The sequence below is a fragment of the Triticum dicoccoides genome, chromosome 1B (assembly GCF_002162155.2).
Source record: "Triticum dicoccoides isolate Atlit2015 ecotype Zavitan chromosome 1B, WEW_v2.0, whole genome shotgun sequence".
In the NCBI taxonomy this organism is placed as follows: Eukaryota; Viridiplantae; Streptophyta; class Magnoliopsida; order Poales; family Poaceae; genus Triticum; species Triticum dicoccoides.
This window is the reverse complement of record NC_041381.1, coordinates 8348912-8360637: the sequence shown is the minus strand read 5'-3', so window position 1 is coordinate 8360637 and position 11726 is coordinate 8348912. Positions and strand designations below refer to the sequence as shown.

Genomic DNA, 11726 nt, shown 5'->3' with positions numbered 1-11726 from the left:
GGACTGAATTGCATGTATTAACCACTAGTATGGGTCGAGGGTCATACATGACGATGAATGTCAATGCGTTTATTTGGTATCAGCTCCACTCCAGTGGATTGATCCATCGGCTTGATCGGCGACACGTATATCTTGTACCGCAACCCTTGCCTTCTTATCACTCATCGATGTCGCCGGCTGGCGGGATGGTGGTGCTGGTGCCCACGAGGCAACATGGCATCACGTGCACGTCGCACATTGTAGGCAGGGTCTGCAGCGCAGTGCTCATCATCGCCTCAAACTGGGCTAGTTGTTCGCCGGCGGTAATCCTGTCCAAGTTGTGGTCGTTGTTGCCGTTGCTCTTTTTGCTTCTCGATGATGATGGTGTGCACTAGGCCACATATGGCTTGGCATCGGGATGGCATGGGGATCCAGATGAGTTGTTGGCAGCATTGCTGCCGTCTCACTTGGCAGCTGATTTGCGGCAACATATGTGATTCAAGGAATGGTAATGTTGCCACAGGGGGTGCACAACTGTTCGATGAACACTTTGCACATGTCCAACTGTTGATGAGGTAATGGATGGAATGTTTCTTGTGGCTGTTTCAGATATGATTCTTGTGGATGCTTCGAGACTAGTTGTGGTTGCTGTGCAACTGGCTGCGGAAATGGTTGTTGGCCAATGCCGATGCAGCAGCCAGTCTCCAACTATTCAACAACATTGATCACCGGTACACCAAGGAAGACGAGGATGAGCAATGTCGTCATGGTGGACCGGCGTGTGGCTAGCTTTTGTTCGACTTTGATGTAAGTGTGAAGGACGATGGAGGAGGATGTCGACGGTGAAGGCCTATTTAGCAAGGATGGTTCTATCTCCGGGCTCGCTTTTCTTCAGAGTGTTTGGATGCTTCCAAAACCGATCATTTTGGTATTGCTGTCACGTGAAGCACTACATACAAGCATGACCCCATGTGGATAGCCAAAGTGACTTTCTAATGCCCATATATATCATGTGGCCATTGTAGAAACAGATAACTGATACTCCTCCTCGTTGCAGGGGACGCGCCGTGCATGGTGGCGCACAAGAAGGTGAAGTTGTCTCTCCCCGGCCGTATCGTCGAGTGCCTTGCTGTCACCCTCGACCTCTACAACCAGGGCTCCGCCTGAGTCAACCAGATCTCGCTTCTTAGCTCACCTATCTGTAGGAGGACGCCACGAGCAATCACGGCGAGTTTCACTACATCTTGGATAAATTGCTATTCCTGCTCTACTTGTAGTTAGAAGCTTGAGCGAAATGAAGGCTAGGGGTGTTATTATTCTAAACATCGTCGTGTTTTGTGTTATGCTATAATGTTCTGTTCAAGGAGCTTAAAAGCTTATTTTCACTTCTGAAGGAGGCATATTCGTGGCCCGTCCTTCCATTTGATATTCTCGCCGAGATACCTCCACATCACAAGTTTGAATTGGTTAGTTATCAACTTATCATATCACTTCATGATTCTAATATTTGAATGCAATATCTTTGGTGCTCACACTTCACTTATGTGTATCCACCTTTCGCACTTGCAACCTTTCAGGCTAAGGTAATTTCACAACCATTCACCTGTTTGCATGGAAGTAGGAAACCAGAATTAATCATCATCTAGCACACTGTTGACTAAAAGACCAACCATTCACCTGTAGAGAATTCTTTGGAAATATGGGTCGTTGGCAGCTATTGTCTCCTTTGTTGGCGTCCTTATTTACCTGGTCGCAAGCCCATCGAAATCTGGTGCTGCGAAAGGAGGCAAGAACAGATGCTGGAGCTATCTGGTTGATCACCATGTAATCTATCTTTTTTCCGGGAAAAGAAAGAGAGTAAATCTCATTAAATCTAGTTGATCGCAATGTACTCTAATGGCTAACGCAACCAGGATCACACCTGACTAAATCTGAACAGAAGAATATATTTGGTAGAACATAAATCTTTTATGTTTTTTGCCTTGCAATGATGGATGGTGGCACAATATCCTTTCAACAGTGAACAGTTGACAAGATATGTGACTTGCCGTGGATATTTTGTCCAGTTAAGTTTGTTTTTGTGGAGAATTACTCGATGAACACATTTTATGAAAGGAAAAATGGCAGAGGAAAAGGATAGAATCAGCTTATCACTCCCTGTGTAAATCAACAATCAAATCTAACATGGGCCTCATTAAAAACATCTTACATGTATTATTTAATTAGAATGTGTAAATCAACAATCAAATCTAACGTGTGCCTCATTAAAAACATCTGACATATACTGTTTAATTAGAATCAGATGCAAGATCCAGAACAGTCAAGATGGCCACACAACTCATAAGCATTGCCATCAAAAATTTAAATTGCAATTAGTCAACTTACTTTAGTATAGTATATACTTCAACCGAATCCAAGTTTCACACCTATCGGTTAAGTTATGCTCATATTACTTCACTACATAAATAGCTAGCCTATTCCCTTCCTCTCTTGCGCATTGTTTTCCCATCTTGGTTTTCATTGTCAATCACCCATGCTTCCGGTTTTCCCATTCAGCCTCCCTCCCTCCCTCTCTCTCTCTCTCTCTCTCTTCCCCCTGCGGCCACCGCAATGCCACCAGACAGTGCCAAAGTTTCCTCTTTCCAAGCACTGCCTCCTAATTGCTCAACTCGCACGGTGACTTATATTGTCTTCTCCGCACCACTCTAATTAGAAGACACCGCTAGTGGGAGGCACGACATACAAATGAGGCCTTGATATTTGCACCCACTGACCCATAAGATTCCGCCTCCCATAATCCGGTTCAGTGACATTTACCAAGGTCTTTTTGATCATTTATTTGTGGTTGGCATGCTCCTGTAGGAAGGGGAAGAAGGACTGCTCCATGGTGATCCTCGAGTGGAAGAAGTCAATAAGCCGTCTGATGGTCAACGAAGACACCAATGACTATAACTCCGTTAACGCCTTGCGCCCAGACACAAAGGAGAGGCTGCAGTTGTTCCATGGGGCCACCATCCTCCTCATCGTACTACATGGTCTAATCGAGCTAATACTTATTTCAATTTAAGCTATCTTGCTGGATGGGCTTGAGGATCTGTGGCTGATTTTTTTAGAATTTTTATTAGTTCTAGGATACATATTTGTCAAAAAAAGATCATATCTTTTATCATTGTGACAGTTCGTATAAGGTAGAATAGACCGTTTTGCTGAGTTTTAGTAGTTTGCTGGGTTATTTGTTCAACATTTGAGCAGAAATTCAACGCAAATTTCTATCCTACTATTTGTTTCCCACACTGTCCTTCAAAGTGTCCGTTGGTTATGTTGATTTTCAGCTTTAACTATGTAAGAGATGACTGCAATGTTAAATTTGTTTAGGTCAAATTTTCCTTCTAGCTAACTTCTACACAGAATGATTTCTCATTTTTTTGGAGACCATAGCAGCAAATGTAATATTTGCTTTGTGTTCCTAGATTGAGATAAGTCAATATCACAGTGCATGTTTAAAGAAATAACGACTGAGTTATTCTACAAGTAAAAGAAATTTCTACAATCAATTAGAACTGATGCTACTTAAGCTTTGTTTGTCATCAATAAATTGTTTTCCTCTCTGCAAGAAACGATATGAAGATTTTAATGGCATGTTTAGCGCTAGCTATTGTGACTCAATATTTGCTCTTGCTCGCCGCATGCTTTATCTTTTACCATGTGGCAACTTTAGTTTGATTTTCACCTCTTTGGAGTCCCCTATAGAATTGCTTTGAAGAATGCTTCAGTGCAATCAAGCTCAAAATTGCACCAATGCAAAATTATCCAGATTAACATTTAAAGTGATGGATGGTTTCTAACTCACGCAATTGTTTTTCTGCTGAAATGACCCTTTACTTCTAGAAATTGAAATACGTTGAAATATTATTGTATGCATTGTTCAGGAAATTGCCAACTGATAGCTGCTCGATCAACTTGCGAGCAACAACTAATAGATCAATCAGCCTATTAACTAGATTAATATGTCAACAACCACACGAGCAACTAGCTAATGATGTGCAAGGCTAGAATTATGATTAGGGACAGACATCTAAATACACATGGAATGGAACAATGACAGGCAATGCTGGCAAACAAGGACTGAGTTTGTCTTTTATTTCCAATCTTGAACTAGCACTTGGTCAGGATCACACATGATGGTGCACGCCACTTTATTTGTCATCCTTACATCGATTGGTGCATAAGCTAAGCAACGATGGCCATCTAACTTTTAGAATAGCTCTTGCTTTTTTTCATTGGCCACCAATGCTGGCGACTATGCTAGCAAATGGTGCCCTGATGGTGGAGCAGTAAGGTGGGACATACACGTTGCACATGGTTGGAAGAGTTTGCAACACCAATGACCTGATCACCTCCAATTGAGCTGGTTGTTGAGGTTGGATGATGCCTTGACCCTGGACGAGAATACCTTGACCCACCTGTTGCTGTTGAGACAGTGGCACCAGGATTTGCACACCCTGTAGTTGTTCTTGTTGTTCTTGCTGCATGATGATGGAATGCACGACGCTATGGATGGCTGCACACTGGAGTTGCTGAGGAATTTGTGCTAGTTGTTGACAACATTGTTGCCGCATCACCTGGCAATCGCTTGGTGGCAAGATGATTGACCAGAGGGATGACACCAAGGACACAGGTTTGCATTGCTGCAAGAGGAAATTCTTGCATGGGTTCAACTGTTGTTGTAGAGATTGTTGAATCAACGATGGTTGTTGTTGGGGGAATGATTGTTGCGGTTGTTGGGGCTGGGGAAAAGGTTGTTGTGGTTGCTTGGACTGGGGAAATGGTTGTTGGGGTTGTTGAGTCTGGGGGAACGGTTGTTGTGGTTGCTGGGGATATGGTTGTTGTGGTTGTTGGGGGAATGGTTGTCGGGGCTGGAGAAATTGTTGTTGTGGTTGCTGAGGCTGGGGAAATTGTTGTTGTGGTTGATGGGGGAATGTTTGTTGGGGTTGGGGAAATATTTGTTGTGGTTGCTGGGAGAATGGTTGGTAAGGCTGCAGGAATGGTTGTTGCTGCGGCCATTGTACTTGGCCGCTAGGGTCGACCTGCATATTGGCGGTGGCGATGGTTATTGCCATCGCAAGGATTGTCAGGATGAGTAAGGTCTTCATGGTGGATTTGCGTTAACTACTACCTACTTGGATTTGATGCTTGTGCTCTAGTTGTGTGAAGGATGGATGATGGTATGGAGCTCACATATTGCAGGCCTTTTTATAGCCACCATGGCTAGGTTTCTTTTCATCACTGATTTCCTTTTTTAAAGTGATTCAATGCTTATCGAACTAATTTTTTGGTGTGTTGTGTTTGGTGGCACGGCATACAATCATAATTTTGGAGTGATCATCAAAGTTGCCTTTTTGCTACTCATATTATCTAAGAGTGAGGAAAACTTGATAATTGGCACTGACTCATCTTATTCACTTTACATGTCAAACAATTATATGGATTGTGTTCCCTTTGGATCTAAGTTTGTCATGTTATACAAGTTGTTAGACATAAACCAAATCTTCATATCTTGTGGCAGACAAACTTTGTGTCCTTGTGCATGTTGTTAAGATAGATTAGGCTAGTACTGTCATGTTCGTTCTGAACTCTTATTCCTTTTTAAACTAACTCGTAGTGTTGTATAGTATGATGGTAAGATGAACAAGCTGATAGTAATGTTGTACACGTTATTAAGACATGACTCATCAACTTCTCTTTTTATGTCAAGGGTAGTAATGTTGTACACGTTATCAATACATGACCTATCATATTCCCTTTTTACGTCACGTGTTGTAATTTTGTGGAAGTTATTAATAAAACTGGATTAGTACTAGCTTTGCACGTCTTAATTGATTCACTCTAAGTACATTTCAAGGTTTCTTTTCTTGCTTCAATAGGTTAATTTATTGAACTAAGTTAGTATGTATTATTCCTAACATTTGATGCATTTAGTCGAAGTTGTTCATGACAACTGTTGTTACTAAGATTTCCGACAATGATTTCCAGCATTTACAAAATAAATAGTGGCATATTTGTATCCTTAGATAGCTAAAATCATGTGTTATTACACCGCCTACTAACATACCTTTAATCTGCACAGACTTGTTAAGAAGTCCTTTATTGGCATGTTTATCTAGCTGACCGGAAGTCCATCAAGTTCTAGTGTCGTAAAAGGAAGCAAGAAAATGTAGTAAAATTGCTCAACAAGTCAATCTTCTTGTTTGTTTAATTACCTAGAACTGACGTTGACTCCTGAGCTCTTGTGGGCATATTTTTCAGAAATAAAAAAATCCACTCAAGTTTTAATATGTTTGAAATGATTCACATTTTTATCTGAGGGTGGGGGTGAAATATGAACCTACATGTTGCCGGGTCTTGGTGTGTCTTCAGCCGTTTCTCTTGCCGGTCCTCCCTGGGCAGGTCTTGCCATGGGAGCTCGCGGTAGCAGCACGTAGCTCCTAGCGTCAGCATGGTGTTTCCCTTGCTGCTGGATTCTACGCCAGCACAGAATTCAATGCATTCTTTGGAATTCACTTGCAGAGAATTCTTTGGAAATATGGATCACTGGCATCTCTCGTCTCCTTTGTTGCCGTGTTTATCTTCCTGTTCGCAAGCCCATCGAAATCTAGTGATGCAAAAGGAGGCAAGAAGATATGCTGAAACTGTCTAGTCGATTGCAAGGTACTCTAATGGCCGACGCAACCAGGATCTTACCTGGCTAAATCCAAACAAAATAATATATTTGATAGAACATAAATCTTTTGTGTTTTTTCCTTGCAATGATGGATAGTGGCACAATAGCCTTTCACCAGTGAACAGTTGCACAAGATATGCAACTTGTCGTGGATATTTTGTCTAGTCATGTTTGTTATTGTGGATAATTACTCGATGGACACATTTTATGAAAGGAAGAATGGCAGAGGAAAAAGGATAGAATCAACTTATCAATCCCTTTGTAAATCAACATACAAATCTAACGTGGGCCTCATTAGAAACATCTGACATATAATGTTTAATTAGAATGTGTAAATCAACAATCAAATATAATGTGTGCCTCTTTAAAAACATCTGACATATACTGTTTAATTAGAATCATATGCAAGATCCAGAATAGTCAAGATGGCCTCACAACTCATAAGCATTGCCACCAAAGATTTAAATTGCAATTAGTCAGCTTACTTTAGTATAGTATATACTTCAACCGAATCCAAGTTCCACACCTATGGGTTAAGTTATGCTCATATTACTTCACTACAGAAATAGCTAGCCTATTCCTCTTCCTCTCTTGCACATTGTTTTTTCATCTTGGTTTTCATCGTTGATCACCCCTGCTCCTGGTTTTCCGATTCATCCTCCCTCCCTCCCTCCCTCTCTCTCTTCGACCCTGCGGCTACCGCAATGCCACCAGACAATGCCAAATTCTCCGCTTTACAAGCAGTGCCTCCTAATTGTTTCGCTTGCACGGTGGCTTATATTGTCTTCTCGCACCACTCTAATTAGAAGACACCTCTGGTGGGAGGCACAACATACAAATGAGGCCTCGATATCTGCATCCACCGAGTCATAAGATTCTGCCTCCCATAATCCGGTTCAATGACATTTACGATGGTCTTTTTGAGCATTTATTTGTGGTTGGCATGCTTATGTAGGATGGGGAAGAAGGACTGGTTCATGGTGATCCTCAAGTGGAAGAAGTCAATAAGCCGTCTATGGCCAGCGAAGCCACCAATGACCATAACTCCATTATCGCATTGCGCCCGGACACAATGGAAAGGCTGGAGTTGTTCCATGGGGCCACCATCCTCCTTTAGGTACTACATGGTCTAATCGAACTAATACTTCTTTCAATTGAAGCTCTCCTGTTGGATGGGCTCAGGGATCTGTGGCTGATTTTTTTTGAATTTGTATTCCAAAAAAACATAGCATTATCATTGTGACAGTCCGTATAAGGTAGAATAGACTGTTTTGCTGAGTTTTAGTTTGCTGGGTTATTTTTTCAACATTTGAGCAAACATTCTACTCAAATTTATATCCTACTATTTGTTTCCCACACTTGTCTTACAAAGTGTCCACTGGTTATGTTGATTTTTCAGCTTTAACTATGTAAGACACGAGTACAATGTTAAATTTGTTTAGGCCAAAATATCCTTCTAAGGAACTTCTACACATAATGATTTCTCATCTGTTTGGAGTCCATAGCAGCAAATGTAGTATTTGCTTTGTGTTCCTAGATTGAGATAAGTCAATATCACAGTGCATGTTTAAATAAATAACAACTGAGTTATTCTACCGATAAAAGAAATTTCTACAATCAATTAGAACTAATGCTAATTACGTTTTGTTTGTCATCTGTAAATTACTTCCGTCTTTGCAAGAAACCATAAGAATAGTTTAATTACATGTTTGGCGCTAGCTATTGTGACTCAATATTTCCTCTTGCTTGCCGCATGATTTATCTTTTACCATGTGGCAACTTTAGTTTGATTTTCACCTCTTTGGAGTTCCCTGTAGAATTTCTTTCAAGAATGTGTCGGTGCCATCAACTCAAAATTGCACCAACACAAAAATATCTAGATTAATTTAAAGTGATGGATGGTTTCTAATCAGGCGCTTGTTTTACTGCTTATATGGCCCTTTTACTTCTAGACATTGAAATACGTTGAATTATTATTGTGTGCAATGTTCAGGAAATCGGTAACTGATGGCTGCTCGGTCGGCTTGGGAGCACCAATTAATAGATCAATCGGCCGATAAACTAGATTAATAGGTCGACCATTAATCATTAGATTACATAGGAACCTGCCGACATGAGCAACTAGCTATTGATGTGTAAGACTAGAATTGCAGTTTAGGATGAAAATATAAATACACAGTGAATGGAACAATGACAAGCAATGTTGGCAAACATGAACGTTCTTCTCTTTTATTCCCAATCTTGAACTAGCACTGGTCAGGATGACACATGATGGTGCACACCAGTTTATTTGTCATCGTTACATCGATTGGTAAATCAGCTAAGCAACGATGATCCATCTACCTATTAGTATGGCTCTTGCGTTTTTCATTGGCCACCAATTCCGGTGACTATGCTGGCAAATGGTGCCTTGATGATAGAGCACTCAGGTGGGACATACACGTTGCACATGGTTGGAAGAGTTTGCAACACCAATGACCTGATCGCCTCCAATTGAGCTGGTTGTTGGGGTTGGATGATGCCCTGGCCCTGGACGAGAGTACCTTGACCCACCTGTTGTTGCTGATATAGTGGCAGCAGGATACGCATGCCTTGTTGTTGTTGTTGTTGTTGTTGTTGTTGTTGTTGTTGTTGTTGTTGTTGTTGTTGTTGTTGTTGTTGTTCTTGCTACATGCTGATGGAATGCACGACGCTATGGATGGCTGCACACTGGAGCTGCTGAGGAATCTGTGCTAGTTGTTGGCAGCATTGTTGCCTCATCACTTGGCAAGCGCTTTGTGGCCAGATCATTGACCAGAGGGATGAGACCAATGACACAGGTCTGCATTGCTGCAAGAGTAAATTCTTGCATGGGTTCAGCTGTTGTTGTAGAGATGGCTAAATGAACGATGGTTGTTGCTGGGGGAATGATTGTTGCGGTTGTTGGGGTTGGGGAAATGGTTGTTGTGGTTGCTGGGATTGGGGAAATTGTTGTTGGGGTTGTTGAGTCTGGGGGAATGGTTGTTGTGGTTGCTGGGGATATGGTTGTTGTGGTTGCTGGGACTGGGGAAATAGTTGTTGGGGTTGTTGAGTCTGGGGGAATGGTTGTTGTGGTTGCTGGGGATATGGTTGTTGTGGTTGTTGGGGGAATGGTTGTTGTGGCTGGAGAAATTGTTGTTGTGGTTGTCGAGGCTGGGGAAATTGTTGTTGTGGTTGATGGGGGAATGTTTGTTGGGGTTGGGGAAATGTTTGTTGTGGTTGCTGGGAGAATGGTTGCTGAGGCAGCAGGACTGGTTGTTGTTGTGGCCATTGTACTTGGCCGCTAGGGTCGACCTGCATATTGGCGGTGCCGATGGTTACTGCCATCGCAAGGATTGTTAGGATGAGTAAGGTCTTCATGGTTAATTTGCGTTAACCACTACGTACTTGGATTTGATACTTGTGCTCTAGTTGTGTGAAGGATGGATGATGGTATGGAGTCTACATATTGCAGGCCTTTTTATAGCTCCCATGGTTAGGTTTCTTTCCATTATTGCTTTCCTTTTTAAAGTGATTCGATGCTTATCGAACTAATTATTTTGTGTGTTGTGTTTGGTGGCACTACATACAAACGTAATTTTGGAGTGATCATCAAAGTTGCCTTTTTATGGTTCATATCATCTAAGAGTGAGGAAAACTTGATAATTGGTAGTGACTCATCTTATTCACTTTGCATGTCAAATAATTATCTGGATTGCATTACAATTATCTGGTTTGCATTCCTTTTGGATCTAAGTTTGTCATATTGTACAAGTTGTTAGACATAAACCAAATCTTCATAGCTTGCGGGGAACTAAATTTGTGTCCTTGTGCATGTTGTTAATATAGATCAGGCTAGTATTGTGATGTTTGTTCTGGACTCTTATTCTTTTTTAAACTAACTTATAGTGTTGTATAGTATGATGGTAAGATGAACAAGCTGATAGTAATGTTGTACACGTTATTAAGACATGACTCATCAACTTCTCTTTTTATGTCAAGGGTAGTAATGTTGTACACGTTATCAATACATGACTCATCATATTCCCTTTTTACGCCACGTGTTGTAATTTTGTGGAAGCTATTAATAAAATTGGATTAGTACTGGCTTTGCACGTCTTAATTGATTCACTCTTTACGTCAAGTGTTGTAAGTATATGCAAGTCATTAAGAAATATTGGATTAGTACTAGCTTTACACGTCTTAATTGATTCACTCTAAGTACATTTGAATGTTTTTATGTATTATTTATAACATTTGATGCATTTAGTCCAAGTTGTTCATGACAACTGTTGTTACTAAAATTTCTGAGAATGATTTCGAGCATTTACAAAGTAAATAGTGGCATATTTGTATCCTTAGATAGCTAAAAGCATGTATTTATTACACCATCTACTAACATACCTTTAATCTGCATAGACTTGTCAAGAAGTCCTTAATTGGCATGTTTATCTACTAACATACCTCCTTTCCGGTTTATAAGGCTTGTACATATCCCTGGATCTATAACTTGACCAACATAACATGAGTTGTATAGTCTAAAAATTATACCATTAGAAAGTATACGATTTGAAGTTCCTAATTATATATTTTTTGTGATATACAACTTGTATTAAGTTGGTCTATTTGTCAACCTAGAGATACGCGCAAGCCTTATAAACCGAAAAGGAGGTGACCCAAAGCCCGTCAAGTTCTAGTGTCATAAAAGAAGCAAGAAGAGGTGGTAAAATTTCTCAACAAGTGAATGTTCTTGTTTGTTTAATTACCTAGAACCGACGTGTGACTCCTAAGCTCTTGTGAGCATATATATTTCTCCAAAATAAAAAATGCACTCAAGTTTTAATATGTTTCAAATGATTCACGGTTTTATCCAAGGGTGGGGGTGAAATATGAACCTACATGTTGCCAGGTCTTGGTGTGTCTTCAGCCATTTCTCTTACCTATCCTCCTTGGGCAGGTCTTGCCCACGGGAGCAACACATAGCTGCTAGTGTCAGCATGGTGTGGCCCTTGTTGCTGGATTCCGTGCC

The 11726-nt window shown here is 41.0% G+C and overlaps 2 protein-coding genes and 1 pseudogene across 2 annotated transcripts; 1 reads left to right on the top strand and 2 right to left on the bottom strand.

Moving 5' to 3' along the window:
* Window positions 1–1273: 1273 nt before the first annotated feature.
* On the top strand, window positions 1274–1904 carry LOC119349954. Its single transcript, XM_037618034.1, has 5 exons — window positions 1274–1279; window positions 1374–1445; window positions 1557–1562; window positions 1663–1803; window positions 1893–1904. The coding sequence occupies exons 1-5, from the start codon at window positions 1274–1276 to the stop codon at window positions 1902–1904; spliced, it is 237 nt and encodes a 78-aa protein (XP_037473931.1).
* Window positions 1905–4088: 2184 nt separating this feature from the next.
* On the bottom strand, window positions 4089–5215 carry LOC119315284 (gamma-gliadin B). Its single transcript, XM_037589949.1, has one exon. It carries the CDS (start codon window positions 5130–5132, stop codon window positions 4257–4259), a length of 876 nt encoding a protein of 291 aa, XP_037445846.1. The 5' UTR covers window positions 5133–5215; the 3' UTR covers window positions 4089–4256.
* Window positions 5216–8903: 3688 nt separating this feature from the next.
* On the bottom strand, window positions 8904–10174 carry LOC119315272 (annotated as a pseudogene).
* Between the last annotated feature and the right edge of the window lie 1552 nt (window positions 10175–11726).